The 24052-nt window shown below is 45.5% G+C and overlaps 1 protein-coding gene across 1 annotated transcript; it reads right to left on the bottom strand.

Annotated features, from left to right (window-relative positions):
• Window positions 1-13094: 13094 nt before the first annotated feature.
• On the bottom strand, window positions 13095-21609 carry LOC135529516 (protein phosphatase 1 regulatory subunit 29-like). Its single transcript, XM_064958205.1, has 6 exons — window positions 21385-21609; window positions 19223-19327; window positions 17418-17507; window positions 15810-16807; window positions 14402-15498; window positions 13095-14362 (listed from the first exon to the last, which is right to left on the bottom strand). Exons 1-6 carry the CDS (start codon window positions 21607-21609, stop codon window positions 13926-13928), a joined length of 2952 nt encoding a protein of 983 aa, XP_064814277.1. The 3' UTR covers window positions 13095-13925.
• Between the last annotated feature and the right edge of the window lie 2443 nt (window positions 21610-24052).

Below are 24052 nucleotides of genomic sequence, written 5' to 3' on the forward strand. Positions count from 1 at the left end.
CTTCCTCCTTTCCCCTCTTCCTCCCATGTCTCCCTTCTCTCTATATAAATGTTGGGTTTCAGTAGCTAGCTAGTGTACACTTCTCTCCTCCCCTCCCTCCCCTTCTTGCCTCGCCCCTCCCTCTCTCTCTCTCCATGGTGTAAACATCAAGCTCAGTAGCTGTCTGGTGCTGGTGTGTTACACTGCATGGCTAGAAGCTATAATGAAGCCGGGGGACTGATGGAGAGATAACCGGAGAACCAGTGAAGCATAGCTCAGTATACAGTGTGTCTGTGTGCGTGTGAGTGTCTGTGTGTAGCTCCATATACAGTGTGTCTGTGTGCGTGTGAGTTTCTGTGTGTCTGTCCATACACAGCTCTCCGAACAAAAGCCAACAACATTGTTATTGGTCTCTAGAAGGCAGGAACATCAGTCTGTGGGGCTCGCTGTGTTCAGGCAGGTCTGCAAATGCTTTTATTTCATGTTAGTCTGTTGTAAGGGGATGTGGGAGGCAAAGCGAGAGTTTGACTGGCTGTCTTTCCACCCTCTGTCTTTCTCTCTCACCATGTCTCTCTCTTTCTACCGGAGTTCTCTCCACTTGCTTCCCTCCAGCCCTCTCCCTTTCTCTCTCCCTCTTTATCTCCCTTCCTCCTCCCTTCCCTCCCTCCCTCTCTCTATACACTAGAGGTCATTAAAAGGGAGAGCAGAGTCCAAGCCCACACAACCACCTAGGGCCATAGTTACGTCGTTCTGGTTCTCTTCACTCTCACACACACACCCACACCCACAATGACACACAGGCAATTAAAGTATCTTGTTGTTTTTATACCCTCTACCTACCAACCCCAGAACCTCCACTGTTCCGCCCGTCGCCCCCGGCGACAAGGGAGTGTTGTGTGATCGATCGCTTGGCAACCCAGACTACAGCGTGACATCACTCCGAGACACTGAACCCCCATTCACTTGCTCCGAGACGACACACTTCGACAACACACACACACCCTATTTCACTGACCCCCCCCCCCCACCCCCACTGTGAAACAAAACCCCCTAAAACCTATTTGATTTCATCGAGACATACTTGTTGTTGTTTTAAATCTGTTCCAGGGCTGTTATTAACAGTGCTGTGGCAATGCCACCTGGGGGACCAGCTGAAGCAATTCCCTCAGATGGTGTTTCTGCGTGAGTAATTGGCATGTTGATTGTTATTTAAATGGGACACAGTCACAAAACAACATTGTTTTTAGTGTTTTAATACTCCTAGGGCATTTTGACAGAAAGAGAGAGAGAATTAAACTAATATTGTTTTAAAAAAAAGTAATTTATCTCTTCTCTCCTTTTTATATTGAAGTGTGTATGTCACGGAAGTAAAGCCCAGGCTTTAGCTCAGAACGCTAACACAGTCTTGTGACCGGGGTTGGAACCCAGTCACACAAAGACAGAGATACATCTAGGCGTGCCAATTACTCTATCTATGCTCTCTAAGAATGGGCTTTCTCCATAGAATAACAAATACTAGAAGGGTGAAAAGCCCCATCATGGCAAACTGAATAGAATTGAGATCCCTGTTTTAGTCATTCTATTTCCATGGCGTTCTCAGTAACCAATAGAAAAGACCTTCAGTAGCCTGCTGATGAGCTATAGGTAGCTACTGTGTAAGAGGCTCTAATGGCAAAAGCCAATGTATGTCACATATGACCTGAACAGCGTGCCTTGGCCTTAATGTTGAGATAAGCACCACCCACTCCCTTCACTCTCCTGTCTTCCTCTCTAGCTCTCTTTCCCTTTACCCAACCTTCTCTCTCTTCCTTTCTATCCCTTCTTCAATCTCTCCATTGTACTGTAAACGTCACAAGTCCAAGGCTTAACTCTCCTCTCTCTCTCTCTCTCTCTCTCTCTCTCTCTCTCTCTCTCTCTCTCTCTCTCTCTCTCTCTCTCTCTCATCCCTCCATCCCTTTCTTCAATCTCTCCATTGTACTGTAAACATCTCAAGATCCAGGCTATACTCTCCCTCTCCCCTTCTCCTTCCTTCCCTCTTTCCCTCACTCCACTGTGTTAGCAACGTCACAACCCCAAGGCTTCCCTCTCCTCTTCTCCTTCCTCCCCTCTTTCCCTCACTCCACTGTGTTAGCAACGTCACAACCCCAAGGCTTCCCTCTCCCCTTCTCCTTCCTCCCCTCTTTCCCTCACTCCACTGTGTTAGCAACGTCACAACCCCAAGGCTTCCCTCTCCCCTTCTCCTTCCTCCCCTCTTTCCCTCACTCCATTGTGTTAGCAACGTCACAACCCCAAGGCTTCCCTCTCCCCTTCTCCTTCCTCCCCTCTTTCCCTCACTCCACTGTGTTAGCAACGTCACAACCCCAAGGCTTCCCTCTCCTCTTCTCCTTCCTCCCCTCTTTCCCTCACTCCATTGTGTTAGCAACGTCACAACCCCAAGGCTTCCCTCTCCCTCTCTCCTTCCCTCCTTCCTACCTGGCCCTTCCTCAATCCCTCCCTCCCTCCTGCTCCCTCTCCATCCATTGTATTAGTAATATCACTAGTCTCATCTTCTCCATCACTCAGAGAGGAGAGGGTCTCCGGAGCTAAGTGAATCAAAATGTCCGCCCTGAGCCCTGGGTGATCTAGTTAAAATGGAGGAGCACAATGAGACAGATCCCCTCTCTCCTTAAACACAGCCTCTACACGCTGCAGCACACTGTGTGTCACACCCTATTCCCTATGCAGTCAAAAGTAGTACACTATATAGGGAATAGGGTGCCCTTTGGGATGCTGGGATGCAACCACTTTTCATCCCTCTTACTGCAACTACTATTTTTATTAGGAGAAACAAGTTTCTGCCAGCACTTCTATGCTCAGACTGTAGGATTCTCAAACTGATGAGGAAGAAGTGTGTGTCGGAATGTGGGAGAGAAGCAGCAACATGACAAGTCCTCACAAGAAAAGTAAAAGAAGGACAATTATGTGTGTGTGTGTGTGTGTGTGTGTGTGTGTGTGTGTGTGTGTGTGTGTGTGTGTGTGTGTGTGTGTGTGTGTGTGTGTGTGTGTGTGTGTGTGTGTGTGTGTGTGTGTGTGTGTGTGTGTGTGTGTGTGTGTGTGTGTGTGTGTGTGTGTGTGTGTGTGTGTGCCGTTTCTGTATAAGTGTTTAACATGCATGCCTGTGTGAGGTGAATTGGGGACTGCATTATATAACTCAGAAGGGTCGGTTCCTTTTTAATGAGGCGATGACGTCTGTGTCTGTATCTGTGTGTGTGTGTGTGTGTGTGTGTGTGTGTGTGTGTGTGTGTGTGTGTGTGTGTGACAGGTTGGTCTGTGAAGATTTTTAATTAATCTTCTGTATATCTGCAGGCTCTTCAAATATGTCATCTAGCTCACACAACCATGCGCACACACACACACACACACACAGAGACGCACACACACAGAGACGCACACACTCACGCGCACACACAACACTAACTGTGTCTTTTCATGTCCCAGGCTCAGTCAAGCAGAACTGATCTGACCGACACCAACGGTTATTTTGAGCCACACACACACACACACACACACACACACACACACACACACACACACACACACACACACACACACACACACACACACACACACACACACACACACACACACACACACACACACACACACACACACACACACACACACCCTGCATAATACTAATTCCATCCCTGTTGTCCATGGGGCAATTCAATATCACAAAGCTGGCTATTCAAACCCCTAGTTTATAGGATGCACACACACAATGTAACACGATTTCTAACAAGGGCCTCATTGACAATAGAGAGGTCTGACAGGCATATTATCAGCTCTTCAACATTGGCTGTGTGTGTGTGTGTGTGTGTGTGTGTGTGTGTGTGTGTGTGTGTGTGTGTGTGTGTGTGTGTGTGTGTGTGTGTGTGTGTGTGTGTGCGTGCGTGCGTGCGTGCGTGCGTGCGTGCGTGTGTGTGTGTGTGTAAGCCCTTACGGATGCCCCATCCACTGAGCTGGCAGTCTAAACCATACAACTGTGTGTGAACATCCTCAGACTTAAAGGGACCATTTGATTTTACTGTATTCGATTTGGTGGTGAACCTTTCCTTTAAGTCTTGGTATAGAGACTGGCAGTGGAAAGCTGTGTGGCTCATAAAGCTGATCAGAAAGATGCATGAAGCAAGACTCTTCCATTATTCAACGCTTCTGTTCTATTTTACATCTCTGACAATCACAACATGATGATTATAGATCCATACAAAAATCACCCTGTTGTTCGGTGATACATGCATGTCAAATTAAATAAATACATGTAAAACATGAAATAAAAACATGTACAATAAGTCAAGGTCAATACATTTCTCAGAGGTTTGGTGCCGTTCCTTTTCACCGTGTTCCCTTGTTTTTCTCATCTTTTGTTTCACACTTTTTAAGACCATTTGTGTATGTAAACATATAGACAGAAATACTGAGTCCATGTTCTGTGTGTGTGTGTGTGTGTGTGTGTGTGTGTGTGTGTGTGTGTGTGTGTGTGTGTGTGTGTGTGTGTGTGTGTGTGTGTGTGTGTGTGTGCGTGTGGAAACTTGTGTGTGTGTTTTTGTGTGTGTGTGTTTGTGTCTTCATATTCTCATTTGTCAAGTCCATTGTGTATCTAGAATCTATATAAACACATATATTCATTTTACTCTACATTGTTTGTTTGTCGTGTGTCACAGTTGCTCTCCGGTATAACCTCCCCCAGGGGTTGTGTGTGTGTGTGTGTGTGTGTAAGCACGACCATGTGTGAATGTGCGACCGTGTGTGTGTGTATGTGAGATTGTGTGTGTGTGTCTCATGAGGATAGAGACTAAATCAGTCATCTAGTTAAATCTCAACAGCATACGGTGGTGCTCACTCAAGCTGAAAAACACCACATTTTATCAGTGGGCTCGTATAGAAATGAGGAAATGAGAAAAGGTTGCTCCTCTCCTCCCTCGTGTCCTTGTTTCCTTTCCTTAATCTACATTGATGTTAAAGGGATAGTTCATCTAGATTAGATTTTTTACATATATCGATAGACTGCTTTCAAGGCAAGGAAACACATAAATATGTAATTTAACTGAACTGTCCCTTTAAAGAAATAGAGTGGTTTAAGTGGATTCACAGTAAACATCCACCATTTTGTACATCTCAACTGCATGGATCCAAGTTTAATTAAATGAGAGCAAAGAGCTGCCACGGTGGTTCCCTGGGAGTCATTCTGTGCCTCCAGTTTCACTGAATGAGCTTCAGTTTGAGAGCAACTGTAAATCCACAGAGAAGCAATCAGGGGTTTTTCCACCATTTTGTCATGCGACTATTGATTTGTGTTTTCAATAACCTTTAAATCTACACTCTGGGATGTGAGGTTTTATTCTCTTCGAGAATCAATGGGGTGTACCTGTATATCAAGAATGGAAATCCCAGATCTCAGACTGTAGCTTTGTTAAAAAATTGAGAAAATGAAAAGAGAAAAAAAAGAGAAAAATTCATGCAGCAATACAGAAGCTCCCCGGACATTAAAACAAACTCTAACAATAAAGAAGAATCTACAAATGCAATAAACTCTGATGAAGTCCGCTTCAGGGGAAGGAAAGAAAAGACTCCTTCTAACTTGTATGTCCATAAAGAAGTTGTGTTGCTGCCTCATTGTTGACAACCTACTGTCTATCTAACACTTTAGGACCAAGCAAAGCACTGCTACAACAAAACTAAAGATTCAGTTCTGGAGGGATGGGAGGAGGGGGAGGAAGGGAGGGGAGGGAGGGAAGGGAGGGAGGAGGGAAGGAGGGGAGGAGGGGGGAGGAGGGTGGGAGGGAGAGGGGTGGAGGGAAGGAGGGGGAGGAGGGGGGGAGGAGGGTGGGAGGGGAAGGAGGGAGGGAGGGAGGGTGGGAGGGAGGGAGGGAGGGAGGGAGGGAGGGAGGGAGGGAGGGAGGGGAGGGAGGGGGGAGGGGAGGGAGGGGGAGGGGGAGGGAGGGGGAGGGAGGGGGGGAGGAGGGGGAGGGAGGGAGGGAGGGAGGGGGCGAGGGAGGGAAGGAGGGAAGGCGGGAGGGAGGGAAGGAAGGAGGGAAGGAGGGTGGGAGGGTGGGAGGGAGAGTCTCGACCAGCGGCTCCCAAATGGGGGGTCGGGCCCAGGGGTGGGTTGTGGCTAATTTGTTTTCAGATGGGGATTGGCAAGATACATTGATTTGTTTACTTGGGTTACAATGTACACTCTAAAATGATTCTGGTGAGTTACAGCACAAGAAAGGTTAGGAATGCACTCGACTGGTGTGTCTCCAGTCCAGAAGGACCTGAGTCAGACATCACTGTACATTGTGGTCCTTGAAGACCAGAATGATACACCCTCTATTCATCTTCAGCAGAGAGAGAGAGAGAGAGAGAGAGAGAGAGATGGAGGAGTTCAGCAGTCAACAGGAAGAGGAGGTTTGATCTTCACCATTGGACCCATGTACAGCTCCAACATGGACAATATTAACATCAGCAATTCATTCAGTGGTTTATGTCGGCCTTTGTTCAATACCCCACAGCCTACAGAATTATAACAAGTCTATGCACAGCCTCGAAGTCTACACGATGTAGTGTATGTGCAAATACACTCTCCTGTGCCGCACACACACACACACACACACACACACACACACACACACACACACACACACACACACACACACACACACACACACACACACACACACACACACACACACACACACACACACACACACACACACACCCTCACAGTCTCCACAAAGTTAAAATGATTAATATATTTTGTAATATAATTTGTAATATACTTAGATGTGAATTATGGGCAGCAGTGGCCACATCGTCGTCCTTAGAGTAATAAGAGCTGAAATTAATAATATCTATCTTGAGTTAATGTTATTATTAGTGATGACCAGAGAGAGGGATAGAGACCTGAGGGCTAAGAGATAAGTGCCTGCCTCTCTCTCTCTCTCTCTCTCTCTCTCTCTCTCTTTCTCCCTCCCTCCCTCCCTCCCTCCCTCTTCTTTTTGTTAAAAAGTAATGTAGTCATTAATTTACAAAGGCACTCTGTCAGTTCCACCGTGTAGCGTTAGCCTCCAGCGCTCATCAAAATGTAATTGATTAGTAATTCACCAGAAACCTCCACAGAGGAAACTGACCGGTGGTTTTTAAACAGGGGCTACAATAAGAGACCCAAAATGCCTTTTAATCAAAATGGAGGCTGTCCAAAATAGGGCCCCGGGGACATCCCTGTGTGTGCTCAAATTGATACAACTCAACTCAGGTTTTATTGATGGAGACTGTTGAGTAATGCAGACGTGTGGTTGACTGGAGTCTATTTGATTTGTTGGGGAGTAAGACAGAGTGGGGGGGATAAGACAGAGTGGGGGGGGAGTAAGACAGAGTGGAGGGGAGTAAGACAGAGTGGGGGGTAAGACAGAGTGGGGGTAAGACAGAGTGGGGGGGGTAAGACAGAGTGGGGGGGAGTGAGACAGAGTGGGGGGAGTAAGACAGAGTGGGGGGAGTAAGACAGAGTGGGGGGGGAGTAAGACAGAGTGGGGGGGGGGGGGGGGTAAGACAGAGTGGGGGGGAGTAAGACAGAGTGGGGGGAGTAAGACAGAGTGGGGGGAGTAAGACAGAGTGGGGGGGGAGTAAGACAGAGTGGGGGGAGTAAGACAGAGTGGGGGTAAGACAGAGTGGGGGGAGTAAGACAGAGTGGGGGGAGTAAGACAGAGTGGGGGGAGTAAGACAGAGTGGGGGTAAGACAGGGTGGGGGGAGTAAGACAGAGTGGGGGGGAGTAAGACAGAGTGGGGGGGAGTAAGACAGAGTGGGGGGGGCAGAGTGGGGGGGAGTATGACAGAGTGGGGGGGTGTAAGTATTTTTATGGACATTAGCATTCGTTGAAAGTCTTAATTAAATATTAGCATTAAATGCCTCGTCATACATAGGGGGGCTATACACACACACCTTCCACTTTTCAGCATAAATCTACTGTAAGATAGAGATCTTGCATTTGACCTTTCCATCAGAGCCCATTCTGGCTGTTCTGTAGGTCAGAGAGAAGAAAGGTAAAGAAAACAGTGACATCTCCATCCTTTTAACACCGAGTGCTGCCTGTTTGCTGCCTCACTGTCAAAACACACTGGCTTCACAGTTAAGCATTAGGAGTTGAGGATCATGGAAACAAGACTGCACTTCCCATAAGGCCTTGGCAGGATGAGTTCTGCCCTTTCCTCACCTCTGATAGGCGTCAAGGACAATGGGATAGATCTGCACTTCCCATAAGGCCTTGGCTCAGTCTCTGAGAGATCTGCCCTTTCCTCGCTTCTCAGAGTCAGAAGTGGAAGTTACCCGTAGGCACAGCTCTAGGATCAGCTTACCCTCCCTCAATCCTAACCTCAAACATTAGGGAGGAAACCTCTAAACTGACCTTAGATTAGTGGCTAGGGGCAACTTTGTCCGACGGTGCCCTTTCCTCCAGCCCCTCTGGGAGATCTAAGGGCAATTTTGAGGTCAAAGTTTTTCATCCTAGTGGTTTAGGTTAGGATTTCAGGGTGAAGGAATCTGATCCTGTATCTGGGACGACTATGCCAGCTACGCTGAGAGAGAGGGGGAAAGAGAGCGAGAGACAGACACAGAGAGAGAGAGAGAAAGAGAGACAGAGAGAGAGAGACAGACAGAGAGAGAGAGTCCTTGGAATCTTTGATTAATTTCAATCAACCCTTCAATCTGGCAGAGTTAATAATATCAGCATATTAGCATGGCTCCCACGACCTCCCGTCATTGGCCCTGACACCTCGCAATCGGCCCAAATGGAACCCTAATCCCTAAATAGCTCACTACTAACAAAGTCCTATAGGAACCCTATAGGCCCTGGTCAAAAGTAGTGCAATAGGGAACAGGGTTGGATTTGGGATGCAGACTCCTCATCTGCAAATTCATTTGGTCCATTAAACCAGACAAGGGTGGAGGAGGGATGAAAAACCGAGAGAAGCGAGTGAATTACATGTTGTTGTTTTTTTGTGCTTGCTGGTTGCTGGGTTATATTAACCAACAGAAGTGGGTCAGAGGGAATGAGAGAGTGAATAGGACATCAGGGTGTGGAGGGAGGAGAGGTTGGAGAGGGAGTGGGGGTGGGGGAGGGAGGGAGGGAGTGGGAGAGGATGGAGAGGGAGTGGGGGAGGGAGGGAGGGAGTGGGGGAGGGGGAGGGAGGGAGGGAGTGGGAGAGGATGGAGAGGGAGTGGGGGAGGGAGGGGGGAGGGAGTGGGGGAGGGAGGGAGGGAGGGAGGGAGGGAGGGAGGGAGGGAGGGAGGGAGGGAGGGAGGGAGGGAGGGAGGGAGGGAGGGAGGGAGGGAGGGAGGGAGGAGAGGTTGGAGAGGGAGGGAGGGAGGGAGGTAGGGAGGGAGGATGGAGAGGGAGGGAGGAGAGGATGGAGAGGGAGTGGGGGAGGGAAGTAGTAGTCTATAAGTAGTACTGAGACATCCATTTAATGATATTTAAATCTAATGGGTTTACCAGACAGGTAGGCTGTAGGTCTATAAGTAGTACTGAGACATCCATCCATTAGTGCATCAGATAATAGTGGTCAAATGAGTCCAGAGAGTCCATACTGTATAAATCCATTAGACTATATAAAAAAAATATATAAAAAATAAATCAAATATATTTGTGATGCGCTAGGCCTGAAGTAAAGTATCACTATAGAATCTATTACACTAAACCTAAATCTATATTTTAGAACTGAATGTAATATGCGTTACACAAAGGCCAGACTTGGATGCTGTAGGTCTATAAGTAGCACGAATGCATCCATTAAAGTACATCAAATATATTGGGTCAAACGAGTCCCCAGATCTAGAGGCATCACCAAACCTTGCTCCATCTTCCAGCAAATCTTATAACTCAGTCCACAGTATGGATATGGTATGGATATGGAAGGATCAACCAATTTAAATAAATATATATAGATCCCTTTTTAAAGTTCAATCTATGTTATCAAAATTCAATGTCCATGTTTGCACATTCAGAGACCAGCATAGAAAGGACCCCGTACGGGGGGTAACCATCTCCCTGGTCAGTGTATCCGTGTTTTGAGAGCATGTTGATCTATAGCTCCACTCCTCTGTTAGCAGAGGGGAACAATTGACATGTAGCTAATGTAAAATACAGTGGCTTGCCAAAGTATTCACCCCCCCTGGAATTTTTCCTATTTTGTTGCCTTACAACCTGGAATTAAATTAGATTTTTGTGGGGGTTGTCATTTGATTTACACAACATGCCTACCACTTTGAAGATGCAAAATATGTTTTATTGTGAAACAAACAAGAAATAAGACAAAAAAAACAGAAAACTTGACAGTGCATAACTGTTTACCTCCCCAAAGTCAATACTTAGTAGAGACACCTTTTGCAGCAATTCCAGCTGCAAGTCTCTTGGGATATGTCTCTATAAGCTTGGCACATCTAGCCACTGAGATTACTTCAAGGCAAAAGCTTCTCAATTGGATTGTGGTCTGGGCTTTGACTAGGCCATTCCAAGACATTTAAAAATGTTTCCCCTTAAACCACTCAATATTTGCTTTAGCAGTATGCTTAGGGTCATTGTCCTGCTGGAAGGTGAACCTCCGTCCCAGTCTCAAATCTCTGGAAGACTGAAAAAGGTTTCCCTCAAGAATTTTCCTGTATTTAGCACCATTCATAATTCCTTCAATTCTGACAAGTTTCCCAGTCCCTGCCAATGAAAAACATCCCCACAGCATGATGCTGCCACCAACATGCTTCACTGTAGGGATGTGGTTTTCAGGGTGATGAGAACTGTCAGGTTTGTGCCAGACATAGCGTTTTCCTTGATGGCCAAAAAGCTCAATTTTAGTCTCATCTGACCAGAATGCCTTCTTCCATATGTTTGGGGAGTCTCCCACATGCCTGTATGGAAACAACAAACATGTTGCTTATTTTCTTTTGGACACTCTTCCGTAAAGCCCAGCTCTGTGGAGTGTACAGCTTAAAGTGGTGCTATGGACAGATACTCCAATCTCCGCTGTGGAGCTTTTGCAGCTCCTTCAGGGAGTAATGCCCTCCTTGCCTGTTTTGGTGGGCGGCCCTCTTGGCAGATTTGTTGTGGTGCCAAATTCTTCTCATTTTTTAATAATGGATTTAATGGTGCTCTGTGGGATTTTCAAAGTTTCTGATATTCTTTCATAAACCAACCCTGATCTGTACCTCTCCACAACTTTGTCCCTGACCTGTTTGTAGAGCTCCTTGGTCTTCATGGTGCCGCTTGCTTGGTGGTGCCCCTTGCTTAGTGGTGTTGCAGACTCTGGGGCCTTTCAGAACAGGTGTGTATATATACTGAGATCATATGACAGATCATGTGACACTTAGATTACACATAGATGGACTTTATTTAACTAATTATGTGACTTCTGACGGTAATTGGTTGCACCAGATCTTATTTAGGGGTTTCATAGCAAAGAGGGTGAATACATATGCACACACCACTTTTTATTCTTTTGAAACAAGTTTTTTTTTCACTTCACCAATTCTGACTATTTTGTGTTTGTCCTTTACATGAAATCCAAGTAAAAATCCATTTAAATTGCAGGTTGTCATGCAACAATAGGAAAAACACCAAGGGGGGTGAATACTTTTGCAAGGCACTGGATAACCTCTGTCACCTCCATATAGACCAGAAACCAGGAGGCTGCTTTTAAACAGGAAACACAATTAATATATTTTTTTGTCACTAATTTGTATTTTGTCAAACCAGATCGGATCTGAAAAAATTGGATGTGAAAAGACCAATACAAAATATAACAATTGGGCTATGTTCATATATTGCCACTATAAATAGCATATTTGGCACTATGTTTTTTTGTTTTTTGTATGGAACATTTGCTGCCAACATTGAAGATAGATTTTTTTACTAACTCTTTATATCTATGGCTCTGCTATATGATCTTGTTGACCTCTCCATAGAGATCCATCTCTCTCTCTCTCTCCCTCTCTCATTCTCTCTCTCTCGCTCACGCTCTCGCTCCCTCTAAAATAGATCATGAACCCTTGCACACTCTAGCTTTTCTAAACATCACCATACTAGCATTGTCTTTAATTTCAGCTGTAACTTCTTGTGTGAGGTCTGTGTGTTCCGCTAGGAACCTTCTCTCTTCTCCGACATGATTACCTTCTGCTTTAATATGGGAGCCAACACTCGTCTCTCTCCACCTCTCCTAACCCAGCCTAAAGTGGTTTTTGCATGACTAGCACTATTGAAATGCAAATTTTAATCTTCCCCTGAAGGAAGCTTTGACTTTCTTATCAAAAGAAAAATATGCTATACCTGTAAATAACAAATTGGCTCGAAGCCAGGGAAATGTTAGCAAGTAGGTCTGGAAAATGGTTTACTTCATAGTAATCTGAACACACACACGGAGAGTGTGCGTGTGTGTGTGTGTGTGTGTGTGTGTGTGTGTGTGTGTGTGTGTGTGTGTGTGTAAACGTCCCTTCCTCCTTGTTTGCTATCTGAATGCAATGTATCTGCTCAATCCACATGTCTGATATAGAAAAGGCCAAGAAGAAGGAGAAAACAAAATGGCGGAGCGCCCCATCAGCATGCCACGCTCTGTAAAACATGTGTAGGTGTTTCCAATCGATAAGCACGCTCCTGCTAAACACAGAGAGGGTCTCCAGGGCCTGGTTCCCACCGTCCACACACACACCTCTCGGTGTGTGTCCACCCACGCCAGCATCTCCACCTGTTTTGTTCCTGGGCTAATTAAAGCCGAGAACAATTAACACGATAAGAATCGCTTAATATCCTCCCCCTCTTCCTTGTCCTCCTTCTGCCCTCCATCCTCCCTCCTCTCTCCCCCCTCCTCCGAAGGAAGAAGAAGAGATTGAGGCAAACACTGCTAATTCCTCATCCCCTTTCAATTATCTCTCTAAATGGCGCTGCTAGGGAGGCAGGTGGTGGGCTGCAGAGTGAAATGACTCTGCATCCCAAATGGCACCCTATTCCCTATATAGTTCACTACTTTTGACCAGAGCCCTTTGGGAACCCTGTGGGCCCTAAAGTAGTGCAGAAAACAGGGAATAGGGTGCCACTTGGGATGTATCCAGTGTTTAGTGAATGAATTGAATGTTGATGGGATTATGAGCTGTGCTGTTTAAGGGACCAGGGTTTAAGCCGAGTAATGCTGCTGCTTGTTGTTGGGAGATATGTTGTAATGAGTCTTAGGACACCTGCTAGTGACAAGACTCTGCAGTCATTACTGAGTCTTCATTACCCTGGCTGTCTTTCTATGGTAGTCTGCAAGGACCAAAGTGCCAGGCGAAAGGAAATCTGATATATTGTTGTTTTTTTGTTTACCCAAACCTGGAAAAAAAGAGAATGTGGAACCACCTAGAAGCTCAGTGTGGAACCATTATGGAACTCCATGTAGAACTTTGAAACTTCTAGAACCACTATAGAACCCCTACGGAACTGTTACAGAGACATTATAGAACCCTTTATGGAACTTTGGAACCTCTGTAGAACCATTGTAAAACTGTGGAACTCTTGTGGAACCATGATGGAACCCACAATGGAACAGTGGAATTTCTGTGGAACGACTTGTAGAATTGTGGAACCCCTGTAGTTCCATTGTGGAACTGTAGAAAAAACCAATACCCCGTGTCATGCTACTACTACTACTACATAATGTCTCCCCCATAACTTCCACTACTATCCTCCTCATCCCCTGTCAGAGTCTGCTGTTGTAACAGCCTAGGATGAGTTAAAGAATGAGAAGACAGATGATGTCATAAAAGAGACCAGGAAGTACACATGAGAGCCAACAGTTGTAGTTGTGTCATTCAGGTCCATTCACTGTCTGGGAGTTCTTGAGAATTATGACATCACTGTCTTCTCCTTCTGTATGCCATCCTCTAGGTTACACCTCTTCCTCATCTCTCACAGCTTCTGCTGGGCCGACACCCCCTTCCAGTAGTCGAGGATATCATGGAGGTCCTCGTCTTTCGCAAACTGAACCTTCTTCCTCAAGGCGTGGCCTGCAGCGATATACGTCGCCTCTTCGCGAGGGTCGCGAGGGCCTTTCTTGTGTGGCCGGAACCTCTCCCAGATTCGAAGGGTGTTTTCCGAGGAATATTCGGGGCTGGAGGAGTAGCCGGAGTAGTTGTGGTGCCGGGAAGGGGAGAGCTGGGAGTAGGCGGCAGGGTCCCTTTTGGTACGTCCCAGGGGTTTGAGGAAGGAGGCCTTCTGGGATGGGGAGGGAGAGGGGGAGTCGTTGGATCCCTCGTAGTAGAGGGCGGGGAAGGAGTGCCTGTGCTCAGAACAGTGGTAGTCTGGATGTACCTCCAGATGATGATGCTGCTGCTGCTTTCCCGGGCCTCCCCCTCCTCTCCCTCCCCCTCCGCAACCCACCCCACCTCCATTGACATTCACCCCACCTTCATTAACCCCTCCTCCCATTCCGTTCCCACCACCACAACCCATCCCGTTTCCATCACCACCACTACCACAACCACTACCATTTCCACCCACAAGAGGGAGCCTCTCCATGGTTTCCCCACACCCAACAGGGCTCCCCTTCTCTGGGTATGGAGGGCAGGAGTTGGGCCCGGGGCTGCGGGGCTCCGGGACATCCAGACTGAAGACCCTGGTGCTCTTCATGGAACCTCCAGCCGAGGACACGCTACATCGGTTCTTCCCAGCACCCATGACCACCACACCTGTATCGCTCAGCTGCCTCTGTAAGGGTCGTACGGCATTCGCCGGTGGTGGGTCCCTGTAGGGTGGCGAGAGAAACCCCCCTCCACTGATTCCGGGACGCTCCGAGAGGGGCATGACGAGGGGGACGGGGGTCATCGCGGGAGGGGCATGGATTTTGGGAGAGGAGGCGAGCATCTGGCAGGTGTCAGCGAGGCCTTGGGAGAGGGGGATGAGGTTCCGAGCGAGGGAGGTGATACAAGCAGGTGGAGGAGAAGTAGGGTTGTCGCCAGATGTTGTCGTGGCAACAAGGGAGTCGAGCTTGAGCGCGTCGATACAGTTGTTGATAATCTGGTTGACTTTGTCGACCTCCATGGCGATCGTCGAGATCTCCGACGCAGATCCGTGCCCGTCGTCATCCGAATCATTCCCAACGTCCATTCCGTCTTCACTGCAACCGTTGATGCCTCGCATATCCACCAGTATCGCCTCCCCCGCTCCTCCTCCCCCGTCTCCCGATAATCCTGCCCCAGTCCTCACGTCCATATAGTTCCCTTTATTGGTTGCCATGGCTTCACTAAACGCCGTGGCCATCTTCTCCACTTGGGGGAGCGTCGAGAGGCGGGAGGAGGTGGTGTTGGCCGAACCGTGGAGCATGCCGGAGCTGGAGGAGGTGGAGGGGGGAAGTTTATTACCCCCGCCACCCCCTCCTCCGTGGAGGTGACCTCCGTGGTGTCCCTGGTTATGGGCCTGTTCCTGGAGATGCTGCATGGCTGCCGGGTCGTTAGCTGCCTGTGCTGCAGCCTCCGGTCCATACCTGGAAATAAAATACAAGGATAAAATCCATAAGAATAAAATATTTTTACATCTCAGGTAAAATAGCTGTATGCAATTCAGGTGCATCGCATCTACCTATGAGTCCCAAGTTATTCAAACCTCGAATCAAACTTTAATTAATTAAAGTGCATTTAAATCACAAACACACTTTATTGTATAAACAATAAAATGTAATGAGAGAGAATAATAAAAAACAACAAGGCTATAAAAGAGATGAGTAAAATAATGTCAAATAACATAGAATAAAGAGCTGGGGTTTCAACAACCTAAATAATACATTGTCCCTCATACCGCATCTCCAAGATGGTCTTCTTCACGCTGATCGCCTTCTCCTTCTCCTCCTGCATCCGACGCTTCCTCAGGCAGTAGTAGACGAGCCCGAGCACGATCACCATCCCCAGCAGACACCCCAGGATCGTTATGATGTAATGCGTCATGGTTGACGGGTTGGCGTGGTGGTCGTCAGGGCCAGCCTCTCGCGTGGCGAAGAAGATGCACGTGTGGTTGTTGCGCTGGTTTTTACTTATAGACACTACGCAGTAGGTGTAGTTGGTGTGAGGTTTGAGGTCCACCAACGTCACCTTCTCCTTCTTCTCCTTGAGGTTCTGGATGTCCGAGACGAAGCTCTGGTTGTATTGAACCAGGACGTACATCTTGCTGTATGGTTTAGGGATCTGGACCAACAGCTTGGCTGCAGACAGAGTGACCCATTGGAGTTTGATGCTGGGGTTGAAGTTGGGGTCGGCCGTGGACGACGCTGTCGGCTGTTGGTACGGTCCGGCCCGGCCGTCCATCTCCGGGCCCATCCCGGAGCCCTCCCAGTCGGTGCCGGGTTGAGACGTGATCCCGGGTATGATCATGCCGTCGCGACAGATGGTGGCGAGTATGGTGCGAGCGCTGCGCCCGTGCCCGGCCACGGGGCTCAGGAGCGGGTAGAGAAACAGCTCGCCGGGGGTCTCGCACTGCAGCCTGTCGTATGTATGTGTCACGTTATTAAATGCCTCCAACCAAGTAAGAAAACTATACAGATCACATCCACAATGGAAAGGATTTCCTGCCAGCTCGCAGACCATTAACCGGTTTAGCACGGTGAACGTTGACGGATCGATCCGGGCCAGCTTATTGGACGAGAGGTCGATGCTGCTGAGGCTGGAGCTGGACTCCTCGAAGGCTTTGTTGTCAATGACCTCGATGAGGTTGTGCTGGAGGAAGAGGCACTGCAAGCGGCCCAGACCCCGCATCATCCCCTCTGTCAGGTTGGTCAGCTTGTTGTAACCCAACTGGAGGACCTGGGATGAGAGGAGACCACAATGGAGAAACAGTAAGACTTTGGCATCTCAAATGACAGCATGTTCCCTATGAAAAGACTGCTTCTGGAATTAGTGCACTGCATGGAGAACAGGTGGAGGGCGTAGGATTAGAAGGGACCACGATGGCAATACAGTAAGTCCTTGGCTCTCCTCCATCTTAGTAAGTACAACTAGCAACATCCCTGTGTGCCATGGACTCTGGATCTAATGAAAATGGCTTCCATGTACTTGGGCTGTTAAATGAAGCTGGAGAAGGGTTTCATCTTGGGGAATAGTTCCAGTAACCAGTCCGATGAAGGGAGCACAAGGGAAATACAGTAAATATCTCAAATCACTTACATAACACACTGGTCAAACTATTGATCAATAACATGGAGAAGAGGGTATTGTTTGAGATTTTCCTTTTGACTTATTGTGTTTACCCAAAATGGTTGTGTATTAATGTAAAACCTTAACACGCATTAAAGTAAGTAAAGTAAAATCAGTCAATCGAATCCATCAATAAACCAGTCGACCAATCAAGCCAACAGCCAAACAATCAGCGAAACAACCGACCGATCAGCCAATCAAACACCCACTCCTCCCTGACAGGTGGGTTTGCCTGATCAGTGAAAGCCCCATCCTCGATGTAAGACAGGGATGGGAAACTCCAGTCCTCAGGGGCCGGAGTGGCTTCACACTTTTCCCCATCTCTAGTGAACACAGCTGATTATACTGATTGCATTCTAAACGGATTAACTGACTATTTGGGTCAGGTACAGTGCCTTCGGAGTACTCAGACCCCTTGACCTTTTCCACATTTTGTTACATTACAACCTTATTCTAAAATTGATCAAATAAAATCCTCAGCCTTCTACACATACCCCATAATGACAAGGCAAAAATAGTTTTTTTGAAATTTCGCAAATGTCTTAAAAATTAAAACAGAAGTACCTTATTTACATAAGTATTCAGACCCTTTTCAATGAGACTCGAAATTGAGCTCAGGTGCATCCTGTTTCAATTGATCATCCTTGAGATGTTTCTACAACTTTTAGTCCACCTGTGGTAAATTCAATTGATTGGACATGATTTGGAAAGGCACACATCTGTCTATATAAGGTCCCACAGTTCACAGTGCAGTCAGAGCAAAGACCAAGCCATGAGGTCAAAGGAATCGTCCGTAGAGCTCCGAGAGAGGACTGTGTCGAGGCACAGATCTGGGGAAAGGTACCAAAAAAAATGTCTGCAGCATTGAAGGTCCCCAAGAACACAGTGGCCTCCACCATTCTTAAATGGAAGACGTTTAGAACAACTAAGAGCTCCAAAGTTCCTCTGTGGTAATGGAAAAACCTTCCAGAAGGACAATCATCTCTGCAGCACTCCACCAATCAAGTCTCTATGGTAGAGTGGCCAGACGGAAGCCACTCCTCAGTATAAAGCATATGACAGTCCGCTTGGAGTTTGCCAAAATGTACCTAAAGGACTCTCAGACCATCAGAAACAAGACTCTCTGGTCTGATGAAATCAAGATTGAACTCTTTGGCCTGAATGCCAAGTGTCACGTATGGAGGAACGTCATCCCTACGGTGGAACGTCATCCCTACGGTGGAACGTCATCCCTACGGTGGAACGTCATCCCTACGGTGAATCGTCATCCCTACGGTGGAACGTCATCCCTACGGTGGAACGTCATCCCTACGGTGGAACGTCATCCTTACGGTGGAACGTCATCCCTACGGTGGAACGTCATCAGTACGGTGGAACGTCATCCCTACGGTGGAACGTCATCCCTACGGTGGAACGTCATCCTTACGGTGGAACGTCATCCCTACGGTGGAACGTCATCAGTACGGTGGAACGTCATCCCTAAGCCTGGTGGTGGCAGCATCATGCTGTGGGGATGTTTTTCAGCGGCAGGGACTGGGAGAACAGTCACACGAGCAAAGTACAGAGATATCCTTGATGACAACCTGCTACAGAGTGCTCAGGACTTCAGACCTATTTTTGCTTTGTCATTATGGGGTATTGTGTGTAAATGGATGAGGCAAAAAAATAATTTAATCAAGTTTAGAATAAGGCTGTAATGTTAAAAAAAGTGGAAATAGTTAAAGAGTCTGAATACTTTCCAAAGTTACTGTATGTGAACTGGGGCTGGGCAAAAGGGTGACACCAATCAGGCCCCAGAGGAGTTGCCCATCCCTGAAGTAAGAGATCTCATTGTCATCCAACCAACTAACCAATCAACCAACTAAACAATCAAACCAATGACCTGTAGGTTGGCCTGATGGGTGAAAGCCATGTCCTCCATGTGAAAGATCTCTTTATCAACCAACCAACCAACGAATCAAACAAATAACCAATCAAATCCCTTCCTCTCAACACATCAACCAACCAACCAATCAAATCCCTTACCTGTAGGTTGGCCTGATGGGTGAAAGCCATGTCCTCTATGAGGTTGGTGAGGTTGAGGTCCGATTGGTGACATGGAGTGGAATAGCATGTGGAAAGATTCACCAGCTTTAAGAAAACATTTAGTGTTAGCCAACCAAAACTTTTATAAATGCATCCACGCGGTTGAAGTGTGTTTTTCAAATGGTCAAATCAAACAAATATACAAAACAATATTATAACAAAACAGTGAGCTATTATAACAAAACAGTGAGCTATTATAGCAAAACAGTCTAATAGCAAAACAGTGAGCTATTATAGCAAAACAGTGAATCAAAACCCTATTATAACAAAACTGTGAGCTATTATAGCAAAATGGAGCTATTATAGCAAAACAGTGAGCTATTATAAAAAACAGTGAGCTATTATAGCAAAACAGTGAGCTATTATAGCAAAACAGTGAGCTATTATAGCAAAACAGTGAGCTATTATAGCAAACAAATATACATAACAATCAAAACATCCCTATTATAACAAAACAGTGAGCTTATAGCAAAACAGTGAGCTATTATAGCAAAACAACTATTATAGCAAAACAGTGAGCTATTATAGCAAAACAGTGAGCTAATAACAAAACACTGACCTATTATAACAAAACAGTGAGCTATTATAGCAAAACAGTGAGCTATTATAGCAAAACATGTCCTCTATTATAGAAAACAGTGAGCTTTATAACAAAACAGTGAGCTATTATAGCAAAACAGTGATCAAACAAATAACAGTGAGCAATCAAAACAGTGAGCTATCAAAACTCTATTATAGCAAAACAGTGAGCTATTATAGCAAAACAAGCTAATCAAAACAGTCCCTTAGCTATAGGTATGGCAAAACAGATGAGCTATTATAGGCCCCAAAACAGTGAGCTATTATAGAAAACAGTGAGCTATTATAGCAAAACAGTGAGCTATTATAGCAAAACAGTGAGCTATTATAGGTGAATTATAGCAAAACAGTGAGCTATTATAACAAAAGCAGTGAGATTATAGCAAAACAGTGAGCTATTATAGCAAAACAGTGTATCAAAACAGTGAGCTATTATAGCAAAACAGGTCATGGATTATAACAAAACAGTGTATTATAGTGAGCTATTATAGAAAACAGTGAGCTATTATAGAAAACAAGCTATTATTGAGCATTATAGCAAAACAGTGAGCTATTATAGCAAAACAGTGAGCTATTATACCAGTGAGCTATTATAACAAAACAGTGAGCTATTATAGAAAACATTTAGTGTTAGCTTTGCATTTATAGCAAAACAGTGAGCTATTATAGAAAACAGTGAGCTATTATAGAAAACAGTGAGCTATTATAACAAAACAGTGAGCTAATATAAAACAGTGAGTTTATAAAAAACAGTGAGCTATTATAAAAAACAGTGCATTATAACAAAACAGTGAGCTATTATAGCAAAACAGTGAGCTATTATAGCAAAACAGTGAAAACAGTGAGCTTTATAACAAATGGTCAAAACAGTAAATCAAATGAGCTATTAATCTAATTGAAAAGAAAACAGTGAGCTATTTTTTCATCAAACAAAACAGTCTATTATAGCAAGTGAGTATTATAGCAAAACAGTGAGCTATTATAACAAAACAGTGAGCTATTATAGCAAAACAGTGAGCTATTATAGCAAAACAGTGAGCTATTATATCAAAACAGTGAGCTATTATAGCAAAACAGTGAGCTATTATAACAAAACACTGAGCTATTATAACAAAACAGTGAGCTATTATAGCAAAACAGTGAGCTATTATAGCAAAACAGTGAGCTATTATAGCAAAACAGTGAGCTATTATCGCAAAACAGTGAGCTAGTATTTGTAAGCTCGCATAAACAAAACATTCAGTTTTAGCTTTGCCAAACTATGGTGGTTCCTATGGGACATATGACCTACTGTGGTTGAAAAGTAAGGTATGTTTTAGTGTCCCTCAAGGCTCTATTCCAGCCCCACTACTGTTTCAATTCTATATTGTGCTAACTCTTGGTGATGTTATTCTGTAGTTGAAAAGGAACACCCCAGTGAGCAAAACCAGCATTACAATTAAAATGACATATTTTACAAATACTGCTAGGGGTAGGCTGTATAACATAATATATACAAACTATAATATAGAACATAACAGTACCGTATTGTTGATGTGCTGGGGGATGGTCTCGTACGGGGGCTGGTTCTGACTGCAGATGGCCAGCCACACGTAGCCTTTATCCCCCTCGATCAGCCAGCAGTCCCCCCGGACGGACACAGGGAGGTGGAGGAGAAGAAGTAATGGGGGGAGAAGGTAGAGGAAGATGGATGGTGAGAGGGATAGGGAGAGCGGGATGGAGGGGAGGTGGAGAAACCTGTTGGCCATCGTTAGGGAGGAAGGGAGGATAGGAGGGGTTATCTTATTAAGAAAACAAGAGAAAGGGGAGAATATTAGGAAAGGAAGCAAGTTGAAATCAGGTTGGGCGACAGGTAAGGAAGGGGTGTGGCCAGAGCAGGAAGTAGAGACAGGAAGTCGTAGGTCACAGAAAGGTTGTTGCCTAGGCGATTAGAGCATGGCTTGCCGCCTGGCGGCCATGGTAGCTGGTAACATAGACCCCATTTTAAGTGTTCCGCATCGGAGGGATACAATGACGGTAGCCCCAGCAACAACTCATGGCCCCAAATGACCGCTTCCCTCAGCGACAGAGATGGAGGAAAACTCCCTTTCAGTTTGGCAGAGAACCTGTGAGAGAGAGAGAGAGAGAGAGAGAGAGAGAGAGAGAGAGAGAGAGAGAGAGAGAGAGAGAGAGAGAGAGAGAGAGAGAGAGAGAGAGAGAGAGAGGCAGGAGAAAAAATAGAAAAAACAGACTGCATTAAAACATCTGCATTAAACAGCTAATGACAAAATAATATAACTTGTTAATCCCTTTCACGTATTCCCCGAGGATTTCTAATGAATTGACTTTAGGTCTGGTTTCAAAATGATCTGTGTAAAAGAGACATAATGAAAAAAATGAAGATATGCCATCACATCAAGGTAACATGATACACTGAAATATCCATTAGCAATGATGATTATTCAATTTACTACTAAAGAAGATGAACATAGATTTAGACATTTCGTAATAACAAGCCTTTCCCACAAGTAATATTATTCAAACGTATAAAACAAAATGCATGACGCAGAGACAAACACACACAGACACACACACACAGCATCATCGAATTGCCGTTCTGCTGCAAACACATTAGCATACTACTCACCAATAAATATGTAAATGCTAAAAACCCTAAAACAATCAAATCTAATTTCATAACCATTCTCCATTGTCTACAAGCCTTTCACAATTCAGTTATAGAGCTTCTGTGCTCTACAATACAGAAAAACAATAAAGCTATCGTCTACGCTTTTTAAAGGAATTAAGGGAGATGAAAGAGGGCATAAATGGGAATAAAGGAGTGAGAAAGAGGACTAAAAAAAGAGGAGAAAGTCGAGAAGAAAGTGTCTTGCAGGCAGCAAGGCACGACACAGCGGTTTACTGCATTTCTCTGCTGGATCAATATATATATATGTGTGTGTGTGTGTGTGTGTGTGTGTGTGTGTGTGTGTGTGTGTGTGTGTGTGTGTGTGTGTGTGTGTGTGTGTGTGTGTGTGTGTGTGTGTGTGTGTGTGTGTGTGTGTGTGTGTGTGTGTGTGTGTGTGTGCGTGTTTCTCCTGATGGATTAACGTGGGGTAGGATGTAATCCATACTAAAGCGTATGCATTACAGCTAAAGCAATCCAAATGGATTTTCCATTTTCAATGTCACTTTTCCTAAACCATATTTTGCAATGTATCTAGCCACGCCAATGAAATGACACAAACACACAGGGCAAGGTTCACTGTCTTGTGTATGCCATATCACTTACATTTAAATGGGTTAATCCCCCCCGCCCCCCCCAAAAAAAAGGGGAATGTATCTATCGTCATGCCAATGAAATGACACAAGGGACCAGGTTAGACACTGGTAGAATCTACGGTGCACTGAAGCTGTTCTGTCTCGTGGTGCCCCAACGCCCTATTAAGACACTTTATGTTGGTGTTTCCTTTATTTTGGCAGTTCCACTGGTTTCACTTTTTCCTACAAAATCACATAATGTCTCCCAGTCACACCGATGAAATGACACTACTACAACACAGGAACCATGTTGACTGTTCAGTGTAGGAGTCCTTGGAAAGCAGTTGTTACTGGCTAGACAGCACACTGTCCTTCTCTCAGCACATATCAAAGCTGCAGGCTAAAGTTACATCTCGACTTGGTTTCCTCTATCGTAATCACTCCTCTTTCACCACAGCTGCCAAACTAACCCTGATTCAGATGACCAGCTTACCCATGCTGAGATACCTACCGCAGCCCTCATCCTCCACATACAACACCCGTTCTGCGTCACATTCTGTTAAAGGTACCATGTTTTGTGCTGATACCATGTTGTGCTGCTGCCATGTTGTGTTGCTACCATGTTGTTGTCATGTTGTGTTGCTGCCATGCTGTGTTGTTGTCTCTGCTGTCATGTGTTTTGTCCTGTATTTTTATTTGATTAGTATGTTTAATCCCTGCCCCAGCCCCCCCAGGAGGCCTTTAGCCTTTTGGTAGGCCATCAATGTAGATAACAACTTGTTCTTAACTGACTTGCCTAGTTAAATAAAGGTTAAAAAATACATCAAAAAATAGACTGTCTTTGAGTGAACTATCCTGGTTAAATAAATAAGTGAATAGGCCCTATTTTAAAAACGTTACTTAACCAGGCAAGTCAGTTAAGAACAAAGTCTTATTTTACAATGACTGCCT

This window comes from Oncorhynchus masou, unplaced genomic scaffold (genome assembly GCF_036934945.1).
Source record: "Oncorhynchus masou masou isolate Uvic2021 unplaced genomic scaffold, UVic_Omas_1.1 unplaced_scaffold_1174, whole genome shotgun sequence".
Classification (NCBI taxonomy): Eukaryota; Metazoa; Chordata; class Actinopteri; order Salmoniformes; family Salmonidae; genus Oncorhynchus; species Oncorhynchus masou.

Coding starts and splice junctions, on each gene's coding strand:
- LOC135529516 (XM_064958205.1), bottom strand. CDS start 21,609: ATGGCCAACAGGTTTCTCCACCTCCCCTCCATCCCGCTCTCCCTATCC. Junction 15,499..15,809: donor AAGACCATCTTGGAGATGCG/GTATGAGGGACA, acceptor TTTTATTTCCAG/GTATGGACCGGAGGCTGCAG. Junction 14,363..14,401: donor TGGGGTGAATGTCAATGGAG/GTGGGGTGGGTT, acceptor GAGGAGGGGGAG/GCCCGGGAAAGCAGCAGCAG.